At 38.1% G+C, this 23607-nt stretch overlaps 2 protein-coding genes and 1 long non-coding RNA gene across 6 annotated transcripts; all 3 read left to right on the top strand.

The window, feature by feature from the left end:
* Positions 1 to 2911: 2911 nt before the first annotated feature.
* Positions 2912 to 7529, top strand: LOC112190093 (IQ domain-containing protein IQM1). 2 transcript variants are annotated; one of them, XM_024329520.2, is made up of 10 exons: positions 2912 to 3261; positions 3496 to 3834; positions 3935 to 4049; positions 4317 to 4382; positions 4563 to 4651; positions 4744 to 4831; positions 4918 to 5148; positions 5262 to 5363; positions 5479 to 5939; positions 7395 to 7529. In XM_024329520.2, exons 2-9 carry the CDS (start codon positions 3506 to 3508, stop codon positions 5914 to 5916), a joined length of 1458 nt encoding a protein of 485 aa, XP_024185288.1. In that variant the 5' UTR covers positions 2912 to 3261; positions 3496 to 3505; the 3' UTR covers positions 5917 to 5939; positions 7395 to 7529. The 2 variants fall into 2 exon arrangements, with proteins under 2 accessions (XP_024185288.1, XP_040369915.1); XM_040513981.1 differs by lacking the exon at positions 7395 to 7529 and having other exon boundaries at positions 2913 to 3102; positions 3201 to 3261; positions 5479 to 6217.
* On the top strand, positions 6936 to 10765 carry LOC112189520 (protein IQ-DOMAIN 1). Its single transcript, XM_024328861.2, has 5 exons — positions 6936 to 7310; positions 7395 to 7631; positions 8715 to 8930; positions 9079 to 9192; positions 9760 to 10765. The coding sequence occupies exons 1-5, from the start codon at positions 7245 to 7247 to the stop codon at positions 10426 to 10428; spliced, it is 1302 nt and encodes a 433-aa protein (XP_024184629.1). The 5' UTR covers positions 6936 to 7244; the 3' UTR covers positions 10429 to 10765.
* A 3498-nt stretch (positions 10766 to 14263) lies between these two features.
* On the top strand, positions 14264 to 22210 carry LOC112189587. Of its 3 annotated transcripts, XR_005805277.1 has the most exons (5): positions 14264 to 14277; positions 19356 to 19721; positions 19905 to 19980; positions 21317 to 21474; positions 21939 to 22210. It is a non-coding gene; the product is annotated as an uncharacterized LOC112189587 (long non-coding RNA). The 3 variants fall into 3 exon arrangements; XR_005805278.1 differs by lacking the exon at positions 14264 to 14277 and having other exon boundaries at positions 18749 to 19721; positions 19849 to 19980; XR_002931979.2 differs by lacking the exon at positions 14264 to 14277 and having other exon boundaries at positions 18750 to 19721.
* The last annotated feature ends 1397 nt before the right edge of the window (positions 22211 to 23607 follow it).

The raw sequence follows: 23607 nt of genomic DNA, 5'->3' as shown, positions 1-23607 counted from the left end.
AGAAAATTTCATATCAACCTATTTATTAGAATCATTTTTAACATCAACTTCTTTCTTAGGTACTCTATCATTGCGAGTTGACCATGTTAATTAGGTTGAAAGTCTCTATGTTATACCTATATGCGTATACCTATATAATAAGCTAGGTATCTGATCATCAAAACACTTTTTCTAGTTAATTCGATTTCAAGTATGTATCTGATATATAGGAGGTTTTTTTTTTTTTTTTTTGTATGACACAGACATCTCTATATTACAATTTTTTTTTTCTTTTTCTTTTTTGTATCATACCTCTTTATTAGGTTTTCAACTATATTATACCTATGATTGTAGAAGATACGATCTTTTTTTAGCTTGAAGGTTTATGGTATTCAAGCCTCACTTTCATCTAATTACTTAGTAGGTAAATTAGAAATGTAGTAGTTGAGAGTAAAAAGCTATCATGAGATTAATATGACAATATACCTAAAAAAAAAAAAGTAATCCAAGAACAAGATATATACCTTACAATTAGAAATCTTTCGAGAATATAGAGAGACACCGAATGTGAGCCCAAGAGTGAAAACACAATAACAAAAGTTTTTTTCCCATTTCTTGACCCCATCTTGAATATAATCCTTTTCTTTTCTTTAAGAACATTTCTTTGGTTGTTCTTCATAGACACAAGCGAGAAGTATCATACATGCTTGCCCCTCGCCCTTTCTTTCAAGCAAGAAAAACATTTTCTCCCAGTGTTTGAATCCAAATCTCTTTCCATCTTTTGAAACAATAATTGACCCCATCAAGAAAAAGAAAATTGAAAATCTATTCGAAAAGAAAATACCTACATATAAGGAAAACAAGAACTGAAATTTGTGCTGGAAATGAACTATTATTGTAATGAGCATATGTAGAAATATATACTCAAGTCAGTAATCAAAATATAAAGTAAGGAAGAAATTAAGGACGTAATTGATTATGATAATTAAAGTCCAAATGAATTGATATTTTAGCTTAATATTTCAAATTCAAATGGATGATAAGATTAAGCAAGATACTTAATTTAACTCTCCATAATCAGAAGGGCATATTAGGTATATCAAAGAATGAGAAAAACTATTAATTATAGACATCTACTCTATATGGAAGGTTTGCTTATGTAGAATGGGTGTAAATTGAAAGAAAAATATCTATGGGTTTTTCTCAATAGAAGCTTATATTTTTGGGTTTATATCTAATTTTCTCTCAAGAAAAACAACAGGTGGAAACTCATGTTCAATGGCAGTGAACAATTACTTGACTGGTTGACTTACTCTTAAAGAGGAGAGTGGGGATCTTATGTCTATCACCAGTCATTTTCATGTTATGTAATTTTTATTTTATGAAATTCTTTTTTCTTAAAAAAAAAAAAAACCCCTTATTTGTTTAACATATACGACAATTGGTTTATGTTCCTCAACTCCAGCTTCTTCTTTTTTTTTTGGTCGAAACCTCAACTCCAGCTAGCATTCATCTTTCTTTCTCGAGGGATCACCTTTGAAGGGTCTGATCATTGACTGTAGTTTTGAAGTCTTGCTGTCAGGGCAATATTTCTTAATCAACTTTTGGAAGAAACGGCCGGTAAATGCATGGAAATTAATAAAATGGACCAAAGAAAATAAAAAGACGCGGCTACAAAGACACATGAGCATTACTTTTCCTTTCTGGGGCCAATGCTTAGTTTTGTTTTTTGAAGCGGGGCCAGTGCCTAGTGAATAAGTGATATATGACCATATATATATATTAGCCTCTTTACACACGCGTCAATTGGCTTTTTCTTATTGTTTTTTTGTACCAAAAAAATTAGTTTTACATAATTTATTTCTTCATCAAACTGCAATAAAAAATAAGGAATAATACAGCTTCTGGATTTGTGGTAAATAACAATTGGTAATTCATTGCTCACACGTCTAGTAAAAGCCCTCCCACATTGAGATTAACAGTTTCTTCTCTCTCTTCTTTTCTTTTTCTCTTTTCCTGTTTTTCTTTTTCCTATTTTTAATTTACTGTTTTATCCATTATCTATTAAAATTTATAGTCTTAGAGTTTTAATTAGTCAAGGGCAATTGTAGGATTATTGAAAATTTAACCTTAAGGCTTATTCCTTATTGGCTTAATTAATACTGATATATATAGGATTTTGTTCAAGAACGGAGAAGGAATGGATTTCTATATTTTGACCAATTTTTGATCACATATTCATATCTTAACCGTTCAGTTTTTAGGTCCTAATGTATAGATCACTTCTGTAAATTTTCAGCTAATTTGATAATCGTTAAGGTATCGAACTCGATTAAAATCAATGAACGAACTAAATCTGTCCAACCTGAACTGTTTGTGTTTATAATGGTAAATTGCAATTTCGGATGCCTTAACGATAGTCAATTGGCTAAAAAATTTTGCAGAAGTGATCTATATATTAGGACCTAAAAACTGAACGGTTAAGATGTAAATATGTAATCGACAAGTGGTTAAAATATGAAAATCCGTTCCTTAGCTAACGGATGTCCGTTCTTGAGACAAACTGTGTGTTTATATATATATATATATAAATATATATATATATATATCTGTACGGAAACAAAATCTGAGTGAAGGTAATCGGGACCTGAACCAGTCGTGACTCGTTAGTCAAGACTTCGGATTTGAACCTTGTCATGACTCACAGCCTTTGACGTTGTCTCTATCTCCTTCTATCTCCATCTGTACATCTCTACTGGAACCATTGAACACTTTCTTGACAAGTATTACTAGAATTTAAATGTTATATATTTATAATTATATATACGTTTGACCCCCTCTAGCCTCTTTCTCTTTCTATCTGCATGTGTTGCCAATAAGTAGGGATTATATGATAATATATGTACTTTTTATACACGTAAATATATACAAGAATTAATCTATGAAACTTTGAAGCCTTCAAGTTCAAGAATCAAACCTCTCCTCTCCTCGTGGGTTGTTAAAATCAAAGCCATCTTTCCTTTTTCCATTCAGAAAACCCCGTTTAATGGGAAAAACTTAATTTCCAGGCTGCCTCTTCTAGTTTCTGCAATCTTAGTCTAAAATCTAAATACGTGTTAGAAGGTACCTACTACCAACTAGTCAACTTCAATTTCAACACCCTTCATTGTCACTGTTTCGAGAGGATTGTGTAGTATTTAAGGCAGAGAATCTGATTACAGGTACTACTCAAACCAGCATATTGCTTCAGATTGGGAGACATCGATCAGTTTTCATATTGAGGTGAGCAGTCTTCATCTTGAACTCTTTTACTTAACTAGCTGTTTGTCTCTAAAGGGCTTTCACAGAGATACGGAGATTCCTAGTTTATCTTGTTATAGTATTTAGTATGAGTTTGTATCATGGAGAAACTATTAAGTCTATCTTAATGGAGATAATGAGATTCACTACCTTGAATGTGGATTTTCTTATGATACAAACACATATTTCTGAGGCACATGCATTTTGTTTTGACAGAACTTGTAGAATGGCGACAATGACATCTATCAGTTTAGTGTCCAAGAGAACGAAGGTGATGTCAAGAACAGTTAGTTTTGAGAACCCCGATTCAAGCAACACCAACAGATCCTATGGCCTAGATACATTGGTTTTTGAAAAATCTGTATGCTACAAGAAAAGGAAAGCAGGACAACTAAAGCTCGATACTTCAACTTTGCTACCCAAGCTAGAAGGTTGTGTTTCTCCACAGACCCCACGCGAGCTTGATGAAGCTGCAATCAAGCTGCAGAAATTTTACAAGAGTTACCGAACTAGACGAAACCTTGCAGATTGTGCTGTTGTTGTCGAGGAGCTATGGTTTGTTCTGTTATCATTTTCCATTCTGGTTCTTGTTGTAGTAATTAAAGTTCAGTCATAAAATTACATGCTTGTAATCATTATCTTCTAATTTTTGTAGGTGGAAGGCATTAGACTTTGCTGCACTTAGGCGGAGCTCTGTCTCATTCTTTGAATCTGTTGAATCAGAAACTGCAGTTTCCAGATGGGCAAGGGCTAAGACTAGAGCTGCCAAGGTGATCTTAATTTCTATAACTTGCAGTAAAAGTTACTTGGCTTTGACATGATTTTGAAGATTGTAAAATATTTTAATATTATTCAATTAAACTTTAGACCCAATCAGTCCTCTTTGAGACATGTTATAAAAAATCGACTTGCGTCTTTGTATTGTGCTTTGACCATGGACCAAAATGATTGACTAAATCAAAATTTATATCTTCTTGTAAGAGCTGCTATTTTCTAGTCCTCATTGAGTATTAAATACGTTGAATATGTGATTGTAGGTTGGGAAGGGTTTGTCCAAGGATGAGAAGGCTCAGAAATTAGCTTTAAGACATTGGCTTGAGGCTGTAAGCTCCAATTAAGAATATTTATCCCATTATTCCATTAAGTGTCAAATGCATTGTGAGACAGGTTTATTATATACACTTAAACCCAATATGAGATTGGCTTGTATGAACACTTGGTTCACTGCTTGATAATTTAACTAAATATTTTCCTTAACATTTCATTTCTCTTATGACATACAGATTGATCCACGGCATCGATATGGACATAATCTGCACTTGTATTATGATGTCTGGTTTAATAGTGCGAGCTCTCAACCTTTCTTCTACTGGTACAGTTTTTACAAAATCCAATTTTTCTGTACCATAATGTTATTGCTTATCTTTTGTAACCTTTCTGATTTTCCACCTGAAATTAATGTAGGTTGGATGTTGGAGATGGTAAAGAAGAAAATCTTGAGAAGTGTCCAAGAGCGGATCTTCAACGCCAATGCATCAAGTACCTTGGACCAGTGAGTACTAAAATATACAGAGTATGGATCTTAAAATTGTAGTGGGTTTGATGTGTGGCAAATGATGTCTTACATTGCTATTACAGAATGAGAGGGAAATATATGAAGTGATAGTGGCTAGTGGGAAGCTTGTATACAGACAAAGTGGCAACCTTGTGACTACTACTGAGGGTTCCAAATGGATCTTTGTTCTCAGTGCATCGAGGATTATGTATGTTGCGGAAAAGAAGAAAGGCTATTTCCAGCACTCCAGTTTTCTATCCGGAGGTGCCACAATTGCAGCGGGGAGATTAGTTGCTTCTGATGGGGTTCTTGAGGTATATATGCTTCTAATTATTCAGACAAAATTCATTGCCAAATGGACGTTACATTTCTTGAGATGTTTTTTTCTCCTACTAATGTTTGCACCTGTAATCTTCATATTGTGCAGGCTGTATGGTGCTACAGTGGTCATTATCGCCCGACAGAAGAGCACTTTTTGGAGTTCATTAGCTTCTTAGAGGAGCAACAGGTGGACTTGACAAATGTCAAAGTAATTATTCATAAACTTTCATATTGCCAAGGCTTGATAATGGATTGATGCCTTGATGGAACTTCTTTTCCACGTACTAGTCACTAATCCTATCTTTGTTTCTTTATTCGTACAGAAACATCCTATAGATGATGATATTCCACCTTCAGAATCTACCAGTAAAGATATGAGCACCCTTGAGGATATCCCATCGGCAAACATGGAGACGAGTACTAATGAAAATGAGCGTGCCGTTGACGCTTCCATAGTAAGTGATGACAATCAAGACATTGTGGAAGCACCAAAATTTGACTCGGGATCAGGGGGATTGCCTTGCAAATGGACTACAGGAGCTGGCCCTCGAATCGGATGTGTGAGAGACTACCCCGCACGGCTGCAATTTCAGGCACTTGAGCAAGTCAATCTGTCACCAAGAATCAAACCAGAACGCACTGCAAGCAATAACACCCCAGTTCCTTCACCAAGACCTAGTCCCAAGTTCCACTTATCACCTAGACTTGCATATATGGGACTTCCTAGCCCCAGAAGATTGCATAATTTGACTCCTCCTTAGATTAAACCCCACCGTGCATAAGGGTACGTACAAAAGGTTTAAAGGGACTGACTTACCTAGAATAACTTCCTAGTTGGTTCTTTCTTGACCTAGAGGTCATCTACCTAATCACTGCACCTTTCCCACTACTTACAACAACAAAAACAAAAACAAAAAACCCACTTTTCAGGGTTAGTTTGACCTATTCCTTGGTATCTATTATATTAATAACCATCGGAAGAGATACAGTTCAAAAGCCTCTTTCCATGCATGTTCTTGTATTGTATTCTTAATTCAAATAACACCTATTGAATTTGTTCAATTCCTCTGTCCCTCTCTCAATTTCTAGAATTTGACAATTCTTCAAAACCAAGGTGGATCAATATTCTTGCTCACATTTTTATCAAGCGTCAATGATAAACATTCCCTTTCGGAAATTATGGACTTATTTTGCTTATTATATTCTTAAATTAAGTACAAAATTTGAAAATATTTAGACAAAGTAACCTAGTCTCCTAATCAAAGGTAATCTTTGATTGAAGAAAAAGAAGAAAAGAGAAGAGAAGAGAAGAGAAGTTTTGATTTTTGTTACATTGTATTTTAGCTCAAAATATATCTCTAGTACTCTTTTCTTTATACAGAGGCCTTAAGGGCTAAGGCCAAATTGACTATTCGACAACACATGAAATTCCTTCTCCAGTCTACTTCAAAGTGCAACAGAAGACTTATTTAACGTCGAGAGTAAGTAGCATAGGCTTTGTTTAAGTTGCAAGCTATAAATCAAAAGCAGTCCCAAACTTTAGGGCAGTCAAACCCTAAAAGCTATAGCACTTGATTTTCTGGTACCAAAATTACAAACAGGACGAATATGTAGTTTTACTTTCTGTTTCTAGGACAGGAGGGACACCCGTACCCGACCCGGTGCACTTGACTCTTTAACCGACCTGCCACCGGACCCGAGGGACCACATTTCCCACTGACCCGTTCGGAAGCTTCGTCCATACGTCGTCGTTTTGTGAAGGAGCGGCATATTAAAACCCTATTTCATTTCTAGCCGTTACAAGCTTTAATTGACTTTTTTCAAATTTCGAATTCAAATTACTATTAAAAACCTTTACCAAAATAAATAATCGATTTCTGAGGCCCCTTGATCGATTCTTTTAACACAGAGATAGATCTGTTCTCCAAATTCTTGAAAACCCAATCCCAAAAAACCCAGAGGGACAACTCTCTCTTTTGGCTCACTGTGCTTCTGCTTCTGCTTCTGCTTCAGAGTTTTCAGAGTAGAACATATCTCTGAGACACTTTTTCACAACCCACTCAAGGTTTATTAGTTTGTTTTTCTCCAAATGGGTACTCCAGGAAAATGGTTCAAGTCCCTCATCAATCCCAAAAAGCCCATAACAACTGACCAAGTAACTCAAGCATTTCATCATACTCCTCTGTTTTACTACTTTGCTCTGTTTCCTCTGTTTTGACTCTGTTTTTGATTGTTTTAGGACAAGGGCAAGAAGAAATGGAAGCTATGGAGGAGTTCATCGGATGGGTTAGGATCTTCTAGTAAAGGTGGTGTGAAGAAGGTGGCGGGTTCAGAGCTGTTGGATTCTGCAAATGTAGTCGATCATGAGTTGGCTGCTGCCATGGCTACTCTGCTTCGGGCTCAGCCTAAAGATTTCAAGATAGTCAAGCGAGAGTGGGCTTCTATTCGGATCCAAACCGTGTTTCGGGGATTCTTGGTGAGTAGCTCTGTTTATATTTCTCTATGAGTACCTGTTTGTTTGTGGAGTTGGTTAATTTCTGTTCAGAACTGTGTAGATTGATCTATGAGAGTCACAGACATATCTTTTATAGTTTTCTTTTGAAGAAAACTTGAATTTTCGAAGTGGGTATTTGCCAAGATACCAACTTTTTGGGTACATTGTTAGTAATCTATGTGCTAAAGGAGAAGACATAAGTTTTCGTACGCTCTTTAAATGTGATTAAGGCTTTCATTCTATTTCCTCCGGACAAGTTTTAGTAGTTTTAAGCCTTTTAGAATTGGTGAGTATTAGTACTAATTTAGTTAATGTTTTATATAGATAACCATGAGTTCTTGTTATTGTTTAGTCTCATAGACATTACTGAATTTGAATTCTGTTCAACTGTCTAGATTGATCTCCGAGTGTCGAAGACATTTTTTTTATAGTTTCTTTTAAAGAAAACTTCTTATTTTAGAATTGGGGTTGCCAAGACACAAACTATTTGGCTCTACTGAATCTAGTTTAGGTGCTAAAATGAGCACACGTAAGGTTTTCTGAAGCTCATCAAGTCTGATATATAACTTCAATTTTATTTCCTCTTGACAAGTTTTAGCAGATTTAAGCCTTTTTTTTTTTTGCTTATGGGTCTGTTTTCGGAGCTTTTAGACACTAGAGTGATTAATCTTAGATGCTGGTCTTGAAATGAAAAGCTCAGATGGAAAGAAATCTGAAGTAAATGTGATATGTATTGGAAAGTGAATAAAACTAATGTTAGGTTTGAATAACTTTTGGTCTTTTTGCAATTCAGCTGCTTGGTTTGTGGATATTTAAAGCTATATTTAATTGGAGGCTGACTCATAGCTTCACAGTGAAGAGGAAAAACCAAGTGGGATCAACAATTTGCTTGTTTAGATTACTATAAATCCAATGAATGAGACAACCAACATGAACTTTGAGTTTGAGGGGCATGAATTCTATTTGTTTGATGCATATACCAAAATGTTCATTCTTTTCTTTCAGTGAGCACATTCTCTCATTTCTTTGAATTGCATTTGGTAATCATTAATGTGATGAGTGCAGGCAAGGCAGGCTTTAAGGGCCTTGAAAGCATTAGTAAGGCTTCAAGCTATATTTCGTGGGAGGCGGGTCAGGAAGCAAGCAGCTGTTACATTGAGGTGCATGCAGGCACTTGTTCGAGTTCAGACTCGAGTTCGAGCACAGAGATCCTCAGAAGCTGCACAAGACTTGCTGGATGAACGTCAGTCCCAAGCTGATGATCCCGTTAAGCAGGCTGAGGTACTATCACAACTCTGTTGCGTTCTACGCTTTGTTTATGCCTATTATCTTAAGTTCTTGACAATTTTATCAGCAATTTTGTCAGCAACTTTTAATGAAGTTGGAGATTAATCTTTTGTATCATTATTGTGTTTACATCATCGTTCAGCAAGGATGGTGTGATAGTCCAGGAACAGTGAGTGAAGTTAGAGCAAAGCTACAAATGAGGCAAAGAGGAAACATAAAGAGGGATCGAGCAATTGCATACTCCCTCTCTCAACAGGTAACAATTTGGCCTTTTTGTTTTTGTTTTTTGTTTTTCATTTTGGTATGAAAACATGGTCAAGTTGAATGTGTTTGCAAGTTTGTATACATTATTCCCACATTCCCTGAGAGCTTACGCTTATGGGGAGTAGCGAGTGTCTGACTGGGTATCAAAGTCTGGTTCTAGGAAGCATTGGGTTGGGAAACCTCTTAACCCCATAGCCGTCTTATGACTCTTATCATATGTCATATTAAGAAGCATAGTGATGCTGCTCCTATACTGCTTTTATTTGTCTGCCTAGTTATCCACGTGCAAGGCAAGGTTGCGTGTGAGGAACAGTAGTAAACAATTCTATCAGTAACTTATCGTTTAGCCCAACAAACATTGTTGACCTATTCTTTGAAAACTAATGCTTTTGGGAATAGGAGTCTAGTGTTTGTCTAATATTGTGAAGTTTATGATATATGATTCGCTTCTAGGCTTTAGTTTCTCACATTGTGAATTAGTTTATTGAATGTATATGACTCATATCTAGCTTTATTGAATGAATTTTAAGCAACTTCAGTATTTTGTTTTTTTTTTCAGAGGCCAAGATCATGTTCCAGTCCATATAGCAGGACTAACAAGACAGCAAAGGTTACTAAGAGTCCAAGAGTAGGCAATAACAATTCTGAATGGAACTGGTTAGAAAATTGGATGGCGACCAAGCCATGGGAAAATAGACTGATGGAGGAGGTCCAAACTGTGCCGTCAGAGATGAATCTTTATAATTCCAGGAAAAGTGGAGATGACATTGCTGGCTTTTATCCATGTTCTTCAGAACAGAACTCAGTGAAAGTGCGAAGGAATACTGTCACAACCAGGATTTCTGCTAGGCCATCTCAAACAATGAGTCCAATAACTCGCTCGTCTTCTACTCCAAGTTCTGATTTTCTAAGGGACGAGGGCTCGTCATCCACTTCATTTACTTCTGCATCTCCTACTATAGCGTCTAGCAACGCTACCAAGGTAGACGAAAATAATATGTGCAAACCAAGCTACATGAATCTCACAGAGTCAATTAAGGCGAAGAAGAGAAGTTCTAATGGTCAAAATATGCAGAGGTATTTCATGGAGGAGTATCAGTTCCATAGCAAAGCTCTTTCTAATGGGGATACAAGGAGCATCAATGGAGGTTCTGATTTTTCGGTTAATTTCTGCAATGATCTATACCCTCCGGTATCATTGGGAAGAGCAGAAAGAGCAAGATATTGATGACAGTAATGGAAACTACTACGAATTGCCTTCATACGTCATTTAGGAAAGGTTTGTGTAGTTGTTCCATGATTTCAACAGCTTGTTGTCTATAATTTCCGGTTATACTGAGATTTGCTTCAAAACGATCACTGAAAGAAATAGTTGGTGAGATTATATAGTCAAGTATAGGTTTTTGGAGTGAGAGTGATATCAAGGAGTATGTGCAACTTTAAAGTCTGAGTTGTATTGTCCTAGATCAGTTGTCTGTGATGTGAAATGGTTCAAATTGATTGTCAGTAGTACTTTTACCACATTATTAATGTTTTAATTACATGTGAATGATTGAGTTATCTTTTTTTCATATAATGATCCCCTTAGCTCTTTTACTTTTCCTTATCTACCAAATATATATGATCAAAGGGCACTAAATGGCAGCCCTCGTTAAAGTTCCAATTTGGAAGAGCTGTAAACTCCCAAATGATTCCCTGGTTGGAATATGTCAAAGTTCGAGAAAGAAATTAAAGATGCTTTGCAAGGACTCCAGATGCTTCTGTAGACTTATAACCCCACAAGCAAAAGACAAAATAATATTGTACATACAACCATGATATTTCACACTCCTGTTTAACCTATCATTTTTCATCTGGGGATTTACTTTCTTGGTTTTTCTCTTTTGAGAGACCCTACTCTTCAAAGTGTATAATTGCAGAGATTCCTACTTTTTCAATAATGTTCAGAAAAAAATTAAGCTTTACATCAATTGCTCCACTAGGGAACATGAACAATATACCATCAACTCCAAAGTTAACTTCTAAACTGGGGAACACAGATAAAGATGAAGATGATGGTATCCTCATCAAGGCCAAAAAGAAAAGGCATCGATCACCATTAATGGAATGGTAAAGCATGATAATTTTGTTCTTGCCATACAATTTGGTATGTAACGTACATTGACGACTTGTCAATCTAGACCACCAATTTGGTCCTTGTGCGGTTCAAAACTTCAAATTCATAATCCACCATGATGCTATTAGATGTCTTTCAAAAGAACATTTTTTATCCCCTCTATCTCTAGGGTTTGCTCACTCTTTAAAGCATGGCATCGTAATCTCTTTCCCAAGCAATAATTTGGTTTGATGAAAGGACCACCGACCACATGGCAATAATCTGAAGCAGTTAACCCATCTTCGACTCTTGATGGGTAGAAAGGATTGAAAGATCAAAGAGTCAGGTAAGAATTTGACATAGACCACACTTCGATCAATGTGGTTCGTGGGTCAACTTCAGAAGCAGGACACAATTTCAGTAAGTTTTTGACAGTATCTTCGATCCGTTAGGGTTTGACTTCTCTCGCTCCCTGTACTGTGTTTTTGCACGGCCTAACTTTGCCCTAAAATAGTGCACTGTGATCGGGTTCACGTGGGGGTTCGCCCTAACAAAGGCAAGAGATCAGAATGCCACCAAAAGCTGTGAAATTTGTTAGTGTCATTTGGATGGGATCGAATCTGTGAAATAGAGAATAGTGTGCTTCTGTGAATTGGAAAGAAGTGAAAGGGATGGGGGGTTTGCCAAGAAGATAAGCAAAGCAGTGTGGGGTGTAGTTTTTGTTTGGTACACTTATGAAGTAACAGATTATTGATGTGATAAATATGTGTTCATTGTTGAAGGAAAACCTAATTTGTGTTTAGCCCAAACTCTAGGTTACTTGACCTAGTGGTAATAGGATTTAATTAGAAGGATCTAGAATCCTAATCAATGTAGAATTACTTTCCTTGTATGATTGAGATTCTATGCATTGTAATCCTCTATATAAAGAGGCCCCTATTATCAATGAGAATACACAGCAAATTCCTCTCAAATTCAGTTTCTCTAAAACACGTTATCAGCACGAGCCCTAACCCTGAAACCCTAAATTCGCAACCTTCAAATCCCAGAAACCTCAGCCGCCCAACTCGAAGATCTCGACTCCAGGAGTCCGAAACCGGCGGCCCCATCCCCAGAACCGGCCGGCGAACCACCGAACCGGCCACCGGAAGAAGCCAAAGTTCCCCTACCCGGTTCAAAGCTTTCCTCACCACCCCCTGCAGCCATACTGGTATCCCTGCAGCACCTCCATCCCAGAAACCCGGAACCGGAAAATCCTCCACCGGAACCGGCCTAGAATCGTCCGAACCGGCCACCAGAAAATCTTCACACCGAACCGGCAGAAAGAAAAGAAAAAAAAAAAAAGGGGAGAAGCAGAACCGAGCCCAAAGCCCGCCTGCAGCCCAAGCCCGCCTTCAGGCCCAGCGAAGCCCACGTGCAAGCCAAGCCCAAGCCAAGCCGCAAGCCACAAGCCGCCAAGCCGCAAGCCGCCGAGCCGCCAGAAAACTGCCACGTCAGCAAGCCACGCAGACATCCAGTCAGCAGCCACGTCAGCCACCTGTGCCACGTAAGCAGACCGGTCAACCACAGTCAACGCCGGTCAACCCTCCGGTCAACCACCGCCGGCAACTTTTCCGGCCGACTTCCGGCCACTTTTCCGGCAGACTTCCGGCCACTTTTCCGGCAGACTTCCGGCCACTTTTCCGGCCAACTTCCGGCCACTTTTCCGGCCAACTTCCGGCCATCTACAGTAACTCCGGCAGCTACAGTACTCCGGCCGCTACAGTAACTTTCCGGCGACGATTTTTCCGATCATCTTTTAAGGTAATTTTTCCTAAAAGTTCCCGTTTTTGAAGTTCTTTTTCAATTTCTTCTTCTTTTCTCGGGGACTTCCAAAATCCCTTCTTCTCCCCCCCTTTCTCTACATAGGGGAGACCAAAAGCCGAACTGTGGGGGTTCGCGCTCACTCCAAGCTTAGAGCTTGTAGAGTCCTCCAAACTTAGAGTTTGTTGAGAAGAAAACGATTGACCATATACATCGTCGTTTCTATCTAATCCAAAACCCCTCTTGGAATTGGATTTTCTTGGAAGCGACTACGCTCAGAAAATCCCTAATTTCTTGGAAGCGACTACGCTCAGAAATTTAATAGTTTTTCGTGGTAGCCTTTTCGCTCCGAAACTAACCCTAATCTTGTGTTGTTTTTCAGGATGAGTTACCTGAACAAGTTGAGCTTTGTCCCACTCGAGACAACTGGCGCAGGATACCATAGGTGGGTCCGAGATGTGCGCCAACATCTTAAGGCTGATGGAATTCTGGAAACCATCCAAGAGCCTGGTCAGAACGTGCTCTCAATCGAGCAAGCTACTGCTTTTGAAGCAAAACAAGCTAAGGCCATAATTCTCATGACAAGGCACATGAATGACGCGCTCCAAAATGAATACCTCAATGAGGAAGACCCAAGAAAGCTATGGGTAGAACTAGAGCAGCGATTTGGCAACGTTCGTGACTCCCTGCTTCCTGATTTAGAAGTGCGATGGCATAGCCTCCGCTTTTGTGATTTCAAGTCTGTGCTTGATTATAACTCGGAAGCTCTTCGTATCAAGTCTCTGATGGAGTATTGTGGCCAAGCCATAACTGATACGATGTTGATCGAGAAGACTCTCTCTACCTTCCCCGTCTCTGCATTGATGATTTCAAAGAATTATCGGATTGATGTAAATGCAGGACGTATCACAAGGTTTCATGAGCTCATTGGCGCCATGAACGTAGCTGAAAAGCACGATAATATCCTTGTGAAGAACTATAATGCTAGACCCGTGGGAACTAAGCCTATTCCGGAGTCTAACTATAGTCGCGCCCCCAATGGAGGACGCAAGGAGCGAAACCCTAAGGATAGGGACAATTCTGGACGTTCTGGTCCATATATTCGCCCTAAAGAGGAAGGAAATCGCCAAGAGAGGCGTGCACGGAACCGTAGAGGTCAACGTGTGAAGAGAGAGAGAGGTGGAGCCTCCGACCATGGTGGTAACGCCACCAAGAGAATTGGTCGTTCAAATCGCGCCCCAATGGCGCCTCGATCAAGGGAGCCTGACCATGATGATGTTTGTTTTCGATGTGGATCAACTGAACATTGGGCTAAAACATGTACCGCACCCCAGAATGTTGCAAACGCATACAAGACGTATCGTGAAGCAAGGGAAGCAAATTACATGGCACAAGAAGATCAAGATGGTGATCTAGATCTAAGGGTGGAAGACTACAAGGATCAAGACCCAGAAATTGGCGATTTTGATTAAGTCTTTTTATTTTCAAGAGATGTAGGCGATTGCCATATTCCTTTTATTGGATTAGATTTTCTTTGATCATAGAAACAATGATGTATTTCGTTGACTTATGAATAAAATTTCGAGTTCTCTTCATTATGACTCAATTTTGATTCTGAGCATATGATTTTGTGACTACGATGGCTAGACCATCAGTATTAATTTAAGGACATGGAATAGCCCAAGTTCCACTTGCCAAATGGCACCTTGATTACAGTTGTCACAGAAACTCTCTACGCTCTTAGGGCAAATAGTACCCTACGAATAGCCAACGAATTCCATGCGAAAATGCATGTAGAGAACGGAAATGAGTTCCTTTGCATTACCTCTAATGATTGCGAACAAAGACGCATCTTAGAGACGTTTATGTGTCTCTCTAGTGGACTTTATGTCACTATTCGAGCTATTAAATCCAATAAACTTATGAGAGAAGATCTCTTGGATTTAGACACATATTGGCTTTGTCACGACAGGATAGATCATCCTAGTCATGATATGATGATCCGTCTACAAAAGACTTCACATGGACATCATTTTTTTGAGCAAAATGAAGCAAGATGACGCCATAAAAGGCGCCAACCATGGGCATAACGTCATGGTTGTTCCTCCTTGTGGCCATGACGCCATACATGCTAATTTCCATGGCTCCCACGCCATGATGGGAGATGTAGTCACATATTTTGCTTCTAATAGCGATACAGACGCTTAGGCCTAACCAAACTCCTCATTGGTTGCTTCTAAAGCCTCTCGCTCGTTTTACAAAGCCCATTCCTTAGGGAAATTAGGACTGAGACCGTCCTATGCAAAGGATATGACAATACTCATTCTGTTCTTACAAAGAATCCGTAGGGATTTTGTGGATTGATTCAACCAACTTGCGGACGCTTAAATATTTCATGATGTTGGTTGACACGCAAACACGCCGGTCACGTGTTGTGCCATTGTCCACCTATCAATGCTACTTATGCTACACTCCTAGCACATATCATGTGACAACGGGCTCACTCCCCGAATCATCCTATTCAGTCAATTGGATTTGACTATGCTAGAGAGTTTACATCGAAGACTTTCGATGGATATTGCAATGGGTTTGATGTTGGACATCACATTCCCATGTACACACCCAATTGGTCTCACGGAAACGACTACGATGGTAGTCCGAACATTGGTAATGCGCACCAATCTTCTTACATCCGCTTGGGGTGATGCAATATCGCATGCAGCTATGCTAATTCGTCTACGACCTATCGCCACTCAATGTACCTCTGCGTTACAGCTAGTGACTGGGTACACGTCTTTTGTACTTACGCACATTTGAGTGAGCCATTTATGTGCCAATTGCGCAGCCACAGCGCACTATGATGGGTCCTTACAGACGAATGGGCAAATACGTTGGATTTGCGCTTCCAACAATCGTCCGCCACTTAAATGCCCTTGCTAGGCGATCTCCTTACCGCTAGTTTTGCGGATGTCACTTTGATGAGACAGTCTTCCCGTCGTTAGGGGGAGATAAGAACATGAATGTTCAACAGGAACGACAGGAATTGTCGTAGTCTGTCCCCACTATGTCTCATCTTGATCCCTGTTAAAGTGACGAGATCACACAAATATGCTGCAAACATGCCTGCAAGGAAGGACGTCCCTACGAGAGGACGTACGCGCCACCCTACACGGAGGTAGGCATGGCGCCAATGCCAAAGAGAGTGGCACTCTGGCGTTACAGGCCATGGCCCCAGCTAGGATGCGTGGGAGGCCCGTGGGTTCGAAGGATACTTTGGCACATTCCAATCCTTTAATCATCATGACTCAAAATCCGTCTCATGAGTATCTTCCGGGTTATGGTTATCGTTGGGGGACGCCTCAACGTCAAACCCTATTCCTGAGAATATAGAGCTCTATGAAACTTACACTAGTGTACATGAGACGTGGGATAGAAACTCCATCATAATTGATGATGTAGTTACGTATTTCGTTGCACATGAGTTTGTTGAGTTAGATGATATCGAACCACGCTCCGTTGATGAATGAATGCCAACGTAGAGAGTTTTTGGCCTAAATGGAAAGATGCGATCCAGGTTAAGATGGATTCTCTAACGAAGAGGAAGGTTTTCGAGCTAGAGATGCCAACACCTCCTAACATAAAACCTGTTGACTAATGGGTCTTCGTTAGAAAGCGTAGTGAGAAAAAGATATGGTAATCTCGCCTTATGGCGCAAGGCTTCTCACAAAACGCCCTGGAATCGACTACGATGAGACATATTCTCTCGTAATGGATGTCATTGCACTCCACTACCCTGTCAGTTTGGTAGTTTCCGAATAACTGAACATGCAGCTTACAAATGTGGTCACTACGTATCTCTATAGGGATCTAGATACGGAATATACATGAAGATTCATTGTGAACTTCATTTACCCAAGTCAAGTGGCTCTAGACCATGGAGCGCGTTTACAAAGAGGTTGAAACGCTCACTAAAGTGACTACTTGATTGGGAAGGGATATGCCCACGCGTTTCTATAACAAGTTTCGGATTCTATCGCGGTTCATGTTGGACATGATCTTCATTAGAAGCCCTTAAAGAGTTAAGGGAAACCGCTGAACACTTGAAATCCAACTTTGAGATGAAGGATTTTGGGAGAACACGATTATGTCTCGGTTTGGAACTTGAGCGTCGTGTAGATAGATGCTTAGGCATTTTGACAAGGTCAAGCCTTCAAGCACCCCCATGATCGTCCGTAGTCTTGATCCTGAAAAGGATCCTCTTCGTCGAAAGGATGATGACGAAGATGTGCTAGAGGCAAAAGTGCCTTACTTAGTACAATAGGCGCATTATTGTACTTATCTCAATGCACAAGATCGGACATCTCGTATGTTGTGAACTTGTTAGCTAGATATAGCTCTGCGCCAACGCGACGCCATTGGATTGGTGTAACAGATATCTTTCGATATTTGAGATGTACGATCGATATGGGCTTGTTCTATCCCTACAAAGAGATGATGGATTCAGACCCATCACACACCAGGTACGCCGCCAACGCTGGCCTGCGTTCTCTATCCCCATCCCAAAACGACATGTGTTTTGGAAGGTTTTGCTGATGTTGGGTATCTCTCTGACCCACACAATGGTCGCTCCCAAACTGGTTAAGTGTTCACCATGGGAAAAGACCGTGGTATCTTGGAGGTCTACAGAACAGACCGTAGTCGCTATATCTTCGAACAATGCAGAGATCATTGCTCTTCACGAAGTGGTTCGTGAATGTATATGGATTGGATCCATAATTACGCATGTTCGAACAATTGTGGTTTGAAGTCTACCACAGATGAGCCTACGAGCATTTAGGATAATGCTACTTGTTTTGAACAAATGAGGCAAGGCTACATCAAAAGCAACAACACCAAGCATAATCAGCAACAACAAACACTCCTTGAGATCAAAGTGAACTAGGTTCGATCTGAGGACAGTGAGGCAGACTTGTTTACTAAGTCATTGCCCAATACCACGTTCGAGAAACATGTGGCAAGAATTGACTTGCGGAAATTATCTGAACTCCCATGATCGTAGTCATCAGGGGGAGGTGCAGACATCAGGGGGAGATGTCTACATGTTCGTCTCGAATCGTGAAGGGTGTGTTGTGCTCTTTTTCCCCTTCGACCGAGGTTATTTTTGTCCCACTGGGTTTTTGTTACTCGGCAAGGTTTTTAATGAGGCAACGAGAGAAGCACCGTGTTTGGGCAACACAAGGGGGAGTGTTGAAGGAAAACCTAATTTGTGTTTAGCCCAAACTCTAGGTTACTTGACCTAGTGGTAATAGGATTTAATTAGAAGGATCTAGAATCCTAATCAATGTAGAATTACTTTCCTTGTATGATTGAGATTCTATGCATTGTAATCCTCTATATAAAGAGGCCCCTATTATCAATGAGAATACACAGCAAATTCCTCTCAAATTCAGTTTCTCTAAAACATTCATAAGATTTTTATTTTTATTTTTTATGAAGCCAGCACATTTGACCTTCATTACATTCATCATTCATGTGAATATTATACATATATAAAAGATGAGTTAACTGTTCATTCGGGGTTACTGTTCATTCATGGGAGAAAATATCATTTTGCCCTCATTTGAAATTTTGTTACGGATCTGCCACTGACCAATATTTCCCCCTCTTCCTCCCAGAGCACCCAGACCGAGTTTTTCCTCTCTTCCTCCTAAACCAAACAGCTGATTTGACGCTGGAAGATGCAACCAAGACTTCAGCTGCGGAAGATCAGAGCAAGACGGAGTCGAACCCTAAATCAATGCAAGACGAGAACGCCAAGTCCAAGCAAGAGGATTGGGGCAGCTCTATTCGCCCAATCTACACCTTCTCTACTGTTGAGGAATTCTGGGGGTTTGTCATTCTCTCATTGTGTTCTGTTTGTTTTCTTGATGAGAAAATTGAGAGACATATGAATCTTTTGCTCTATTGTGTTTGTAATTTCTGAATTGTTATCTTTTAGGGTTTTTAATGAATGAGAATTTTGGGAAAGATAAGAACATGATGGTTATAAATATTCGAAAGTAGGCAAATTTGTGGAGGCAGTGTTTAAAGATTAATTTTTTTTCGTTTAGATTTGGGGTTTTGGGTGAAAATTTGCTATATTGCTTTGAAAATTTGCTTTTAACAGAGAGAAAACTCAAGATTTTGGGTTGTACTGTTTACTGATTGTTTTGAACTCTCTTATTGAATAAATATAAGCTGGATTGATGAAGGTCGAGAGAGAGAGAGAGAGAGGTGTTTTCCAATGCCAAATTCCAGCTTCTCCAACTTTAATAGTCATTACTTTGTTAACTCTGTTTTGTTGTTCATATATCTGCCTGTCTGCGTTTATGTACATTTGAGGACAATGAATATTTAGTGTGGATACATGTTTGTGTGCGTTTATATACATATGAGGACAATGAATATTTAGTGTGGATACATGTCTGTACTTATACAAATATTTGGAATCTGGATTCTCATTTTATTTCTCAAGACTGAAATTTGCTTTCTATTATTTTTGAGAAACAGTGGGGAGAGTTAGGGAATTAGTTCAGTTTGGGGCATCTTCAAGAAGTGAAGACACTTAGTTTTGCAAATTTCAGGTCTTCCTTTCTCCTAATTGTTTTGAATTTTTTGTGTTTGTTTTATTTTGCTCAGACGTTGTGGGACTTTTATCTCTTCTTTGGTTATTGTTGTGGTTAATATTTATCTTTCTTTATCTGTCTTTAGGCTTTGAATGTCTGATATGTGGTTTTCTCTGTAATTTGTGCTTGGGGGTTGCTTAGATTCAAGAAGTTGGGAAAGCCAGGCTGTTTTGACACACTTACAGGGAGGTGTTTGGACAGGAAGCATAGACACAAGGTTTGGTTTTGAATTTGATGTTGTTCAGTAATTGGTAATGTGTTTGTTCATGGCTGTTTTTTTTCTTTTTGGTTTACTGAATTTTCGGGTTCATTTCATCAGCTTGAATGAAAGGAAGTTTGGTGTCAAAGTTTAATTTATGGAATTGGTTGAGGTTGATAAAATTTAATGCCTTTTATGATTTGTTTTTTGTTTTTGTTTTTTTGCTGTCTTTTATGCTTTTGGGTTCGCAAATCTATTTTGTATCTAGCAGCACCCTATGAGAAACAAAGAATTCTTTTGATTCTAGGATCCTTGGTTCTATTGTTTGTCTCTAAAATACAATAAAGTTTTGATCTTCTGAAAGCTGAGGGTAGATTAAGTAACAGAAAAGTCTAAGCCATGAATGTAAGTTCTTGATATGTTGCGAGCATATTGTTTTGTTTGCCTAAAGCTGTAGGGGTATTCATTGTTGATCTAGCTGTTGTACTTGAATTCAAGAAAGAAATTCAGACTTTGGTTTAGAGTCAATATGTGTGTGTGTGTATATATATATATATGCAATTCTGTTTAGGGTCCAATAGACAGTTACTACTTATCTAGAAATGGCCTTGATGTTGCAAAATTGGGTTAATAATTTGTCTCTAAAAACACCATTATGTGGTTTTAACCTTCAGTGATTTTAATGACACCGGTCATGTGACAAACAAAGAATTCTTCTCTGATTCTTCGCTGAGTTGATATGTCGTGGTTGTTGATTTTTGGATAGGCAGAATCCTTAGTTCCTGATGCTACAGTTTATCTTATAAAATATAATGAAATTTTGAACTAGGTATTAGTAAAAGCTAATCGAAATTCATGCCATGTTCAATTGAAATTGTTAAAACTAATGATTGCCAAAATACTAATTTGCTTTCTGTAAAACCATATGTAACAACAGTCCGATCATAGTAAAAACCAAAATAAAAACCAGAGAGATATCCGATGTTTACATTCGACAGATGAGGTTGAGGCATTTAAGATATTATGTCACAGTTCCAAATTCTCTAATGCTGCAAATGAGAACAAAAATATTGATGGCTGATGATAATATTATGGAGAAATTAGGAATCAATATGTTGTTAACTGTTTATGATACCATGATATCATCATATCTAGAATCAATGTTTAGTTATTTCGTAAAAAATGTTGATATTGTGGTGGCTTTTGAAATTTAAAACGATCAAATTTTTACACTGATCTAATGGCTACTTTAGCGATGTTGACATATTAATGTTGCTGCCCTTTTATTATGATGTATATCTCTTCTAGCTCTTTCCTTTCTGTTTGATGATGTATTCAATTTTACAATATCTAGGTTTCTAAAGACAATGTGAAGGAAGGGAAGCTGCTAGAAAAGTAACACTGCTTTCCTGTCTTTCCGGTTCGAGATTTTGCTGCTTCTTCTTCTTCAGAAGGAACAGAAGTTATAAACTCCTCATTGGTTTTGATAATTGTTAATCTTTCTAATTCCAGGTCAGGAATTGAAACTTCATTGTCTCTGTTTTTGTGATTTTATTGCTTTAATTCTACATCTGTGCCTGTTACATATAATCATTGTGTTATCTTGCCATCTTTTAATCCCCCTACAGACTGCACATCTTTGCTGTACTTAGATTTTCTTGAAGGCATCAAACCAACTTTGGATTTTTATAGATCACTGCTCAAGAATCTTTGTTATGGATAGGAAATTTTTTTATTTTATTTTTTATTTTAGGATACATAGGAGGTTTCCATTTGCACAAAGACTGATGGGCATCAATTAAATTTCGGCCAGAAAATTCCTGTCAGCTTCATAGTTATTCCTTAACTTGCATGGTTGTTATCAGCTTCGTAGTTGTTGCTTAACCTTCATGGTTTTGCATTGGATTATCATCTGAACAGAAAATGCAGCTCCATTCAACTTTTTCTTATCTGACTACCCAATTTTTCAATGGCAGCCCACCGGAATCAGGAACAAATGAGCTTCTCATCAACACGGATGAAGCACTAACAACAGACAAATACCTCCAAAGAACTCATGTAGATTATTTTGATGACAACTAACCACCTTTGCAATTTTTTTGAACAAATGTTGGTTAAAATACCCCAGCTTCTGCCCAAAACATCAATTTTTTTGGAATATGTGATTGCAAGTCTGGTCAAAACTCCAGCTTTTGTAATGTGTAAAATGATAACATTTAAGTTAAGTTAGTGTTTCTTACCTTATGAATGCGACTGTACTATATACAAAATTTAGGGAAAAATGCAAACCCGCAGCATCGCGCGGGGGTAGTATCTAGTGTAAGGTAATACTAACACTTTTTTCTGAGAGGATCCATTAAATGGATTCCATTCTTATTCCAACTAAATTTTCTTTTCTCAATCCCAATCCACTCTTTCTTTACATTTTTCAAACAATTATATCAAGACTTAATGTAGGGTAATGTTAATTCGAATTCGAATATGAGCTATTAACATGTGAATTCCAGCCAAAAAAAAAAGTTAATTTGAATTTGAGCTATTAAAGATGCTGCAGACTCTCTAGTTTGGCTCTTTAACTATTTTGGAGAGCATATTTAGCTTTTTATATATTTTAGCAGTTGCACAAAACTCCTAAGTGGCTCTCCATTATAACTTTTAGCTATCTCGCTCCTAAATATAGAGAGTCAGATGAGATTCTTTATAATTTAAAACATTCTTTTTGAGTTATTTTTTGTAATTTATAAATATATTTAAACTATTTAATCTTCATTTAAAAAATAATATAAACTAAAAATTAGCTAAAATAGATAGCACTAACATGTCACGTGAGGAATATCACATATAAGGGGATTCCTCTACAATAATTTTTTGTCATATCTAATTGATTATGGAAGTTCCAATACAAATTTTGCATTTGTTTGATGTTGAAAGTCCCAACAGTTTGCTCTCTTCCTAGCAAGTACGTAAGTACGTACGGTTTTAGGGTTCTAGGGTTTTCACTTTTCAACGTCTGGCTACATTCAACTATTATGTGTCATATTAAAGATATACTAGCTGAGTCCACCCACTATGTGTGTGGAGAGAAATTAAAGGTAATGGAGAAACTTCTCATACAACTACTACATTTTCTGTTTTTTATTTTATTTTACAATTTACCATATTATCCCTATTGATTAATTATATTTCATAGTTTTTTAATAAATAAAGGTTAAGTTGGTAAAAAAAATCAGTCTTGAAGAGTAATCTCTCTTCTCTTAATAATAGTATGTATGTGTGTGTGTGTGTGTGTGTCTATATATATATATATATATATATATATACATATACATATTTTATCCAGAGCGAGACCTCGCTTTGAAATTTCAGAACAAGGTTAGGGTTTAGGATCACTTTTTGGTCTCATATCCACATCTCGACCGTTCAGTTTTTAGGTACTAATGTATAGATCATTTATGCAAAATTTAAGCTAAATTGATGATCTTTGAGGTATCGAACTCACTTAAACCAGTAGACGAACTGAATCAGTCCAACCTAAACCGTATTAGCTTTAAGGCAATTTTCAATGCCTTAACGACCATCAATTTGGTTGAAATTTTGCAGAGATGATCTATACATTAGTAGGTAAAAAATGAAAGGTCGAGATGT

Source organism: Rosa chinensis, chromosome 2, assembly GCF_002994745.2.
Source record: "Rosa chinensis cultivar Old Blush chromosome 2, RchiOBHm-V2, whole genome shotgun sequence".
In the NCBI taxonomy this organism is placed as follows: domain Eukaryota; kingdom Viridiplantae; phylum Streptophyta; class Magnoliopsida; order Rosales; family Rosaceae; genus Rosa; species Rosa chinensis.
This window is presented reverse-complemented; position numbering and strand designations above follow the sequence as displayed.

Bases quoted from the DNA above. Each gene is read 5' to 3' on its own strand.
- LOC112190093 (XM_024329520.2), top strand. From the start codon at position 3,506: ATGGCGACAATGACATCTATCAGTTTAGTGTCCAAGAGAACGAAGGTG. The intron at 4,832-4,917 runs GTGAGTACTAAA...TTGCTATTACAG, and splicing joins GCATCAAGTACCTTGGACCA to AATGAGAGGGAAATATATGA. The intron at 5,149-5,261 runs GTATATATGCTT...CATATTGTGCAG, and splicing joins CTTCTGATGGGGTTCTTGAG to GCTGTATGGTGCTACAGTGG.
- LOC112189520 (XM_024328861.2), top strand. From the start codon at position 7,245: ATGGGTACTCCAGGAAAATGGTTCAAGTCCCTCATCAATCCCAAAAAG. The intron at 7,311-7,394 runs GTAACTCAAGCA...TGATTGTTTTAG, and splicing joins AGCCCATAACAACTGACCAA to GACAAGGGCAAGAAGAAATG. The intron at 9,193-9,759 runs GTAACAATTTGG...TTTTTTTTTCAG, and splicing joins CATACTCCCTCTCTCAACAG to AGGCCAAGATCATGTTCCAG.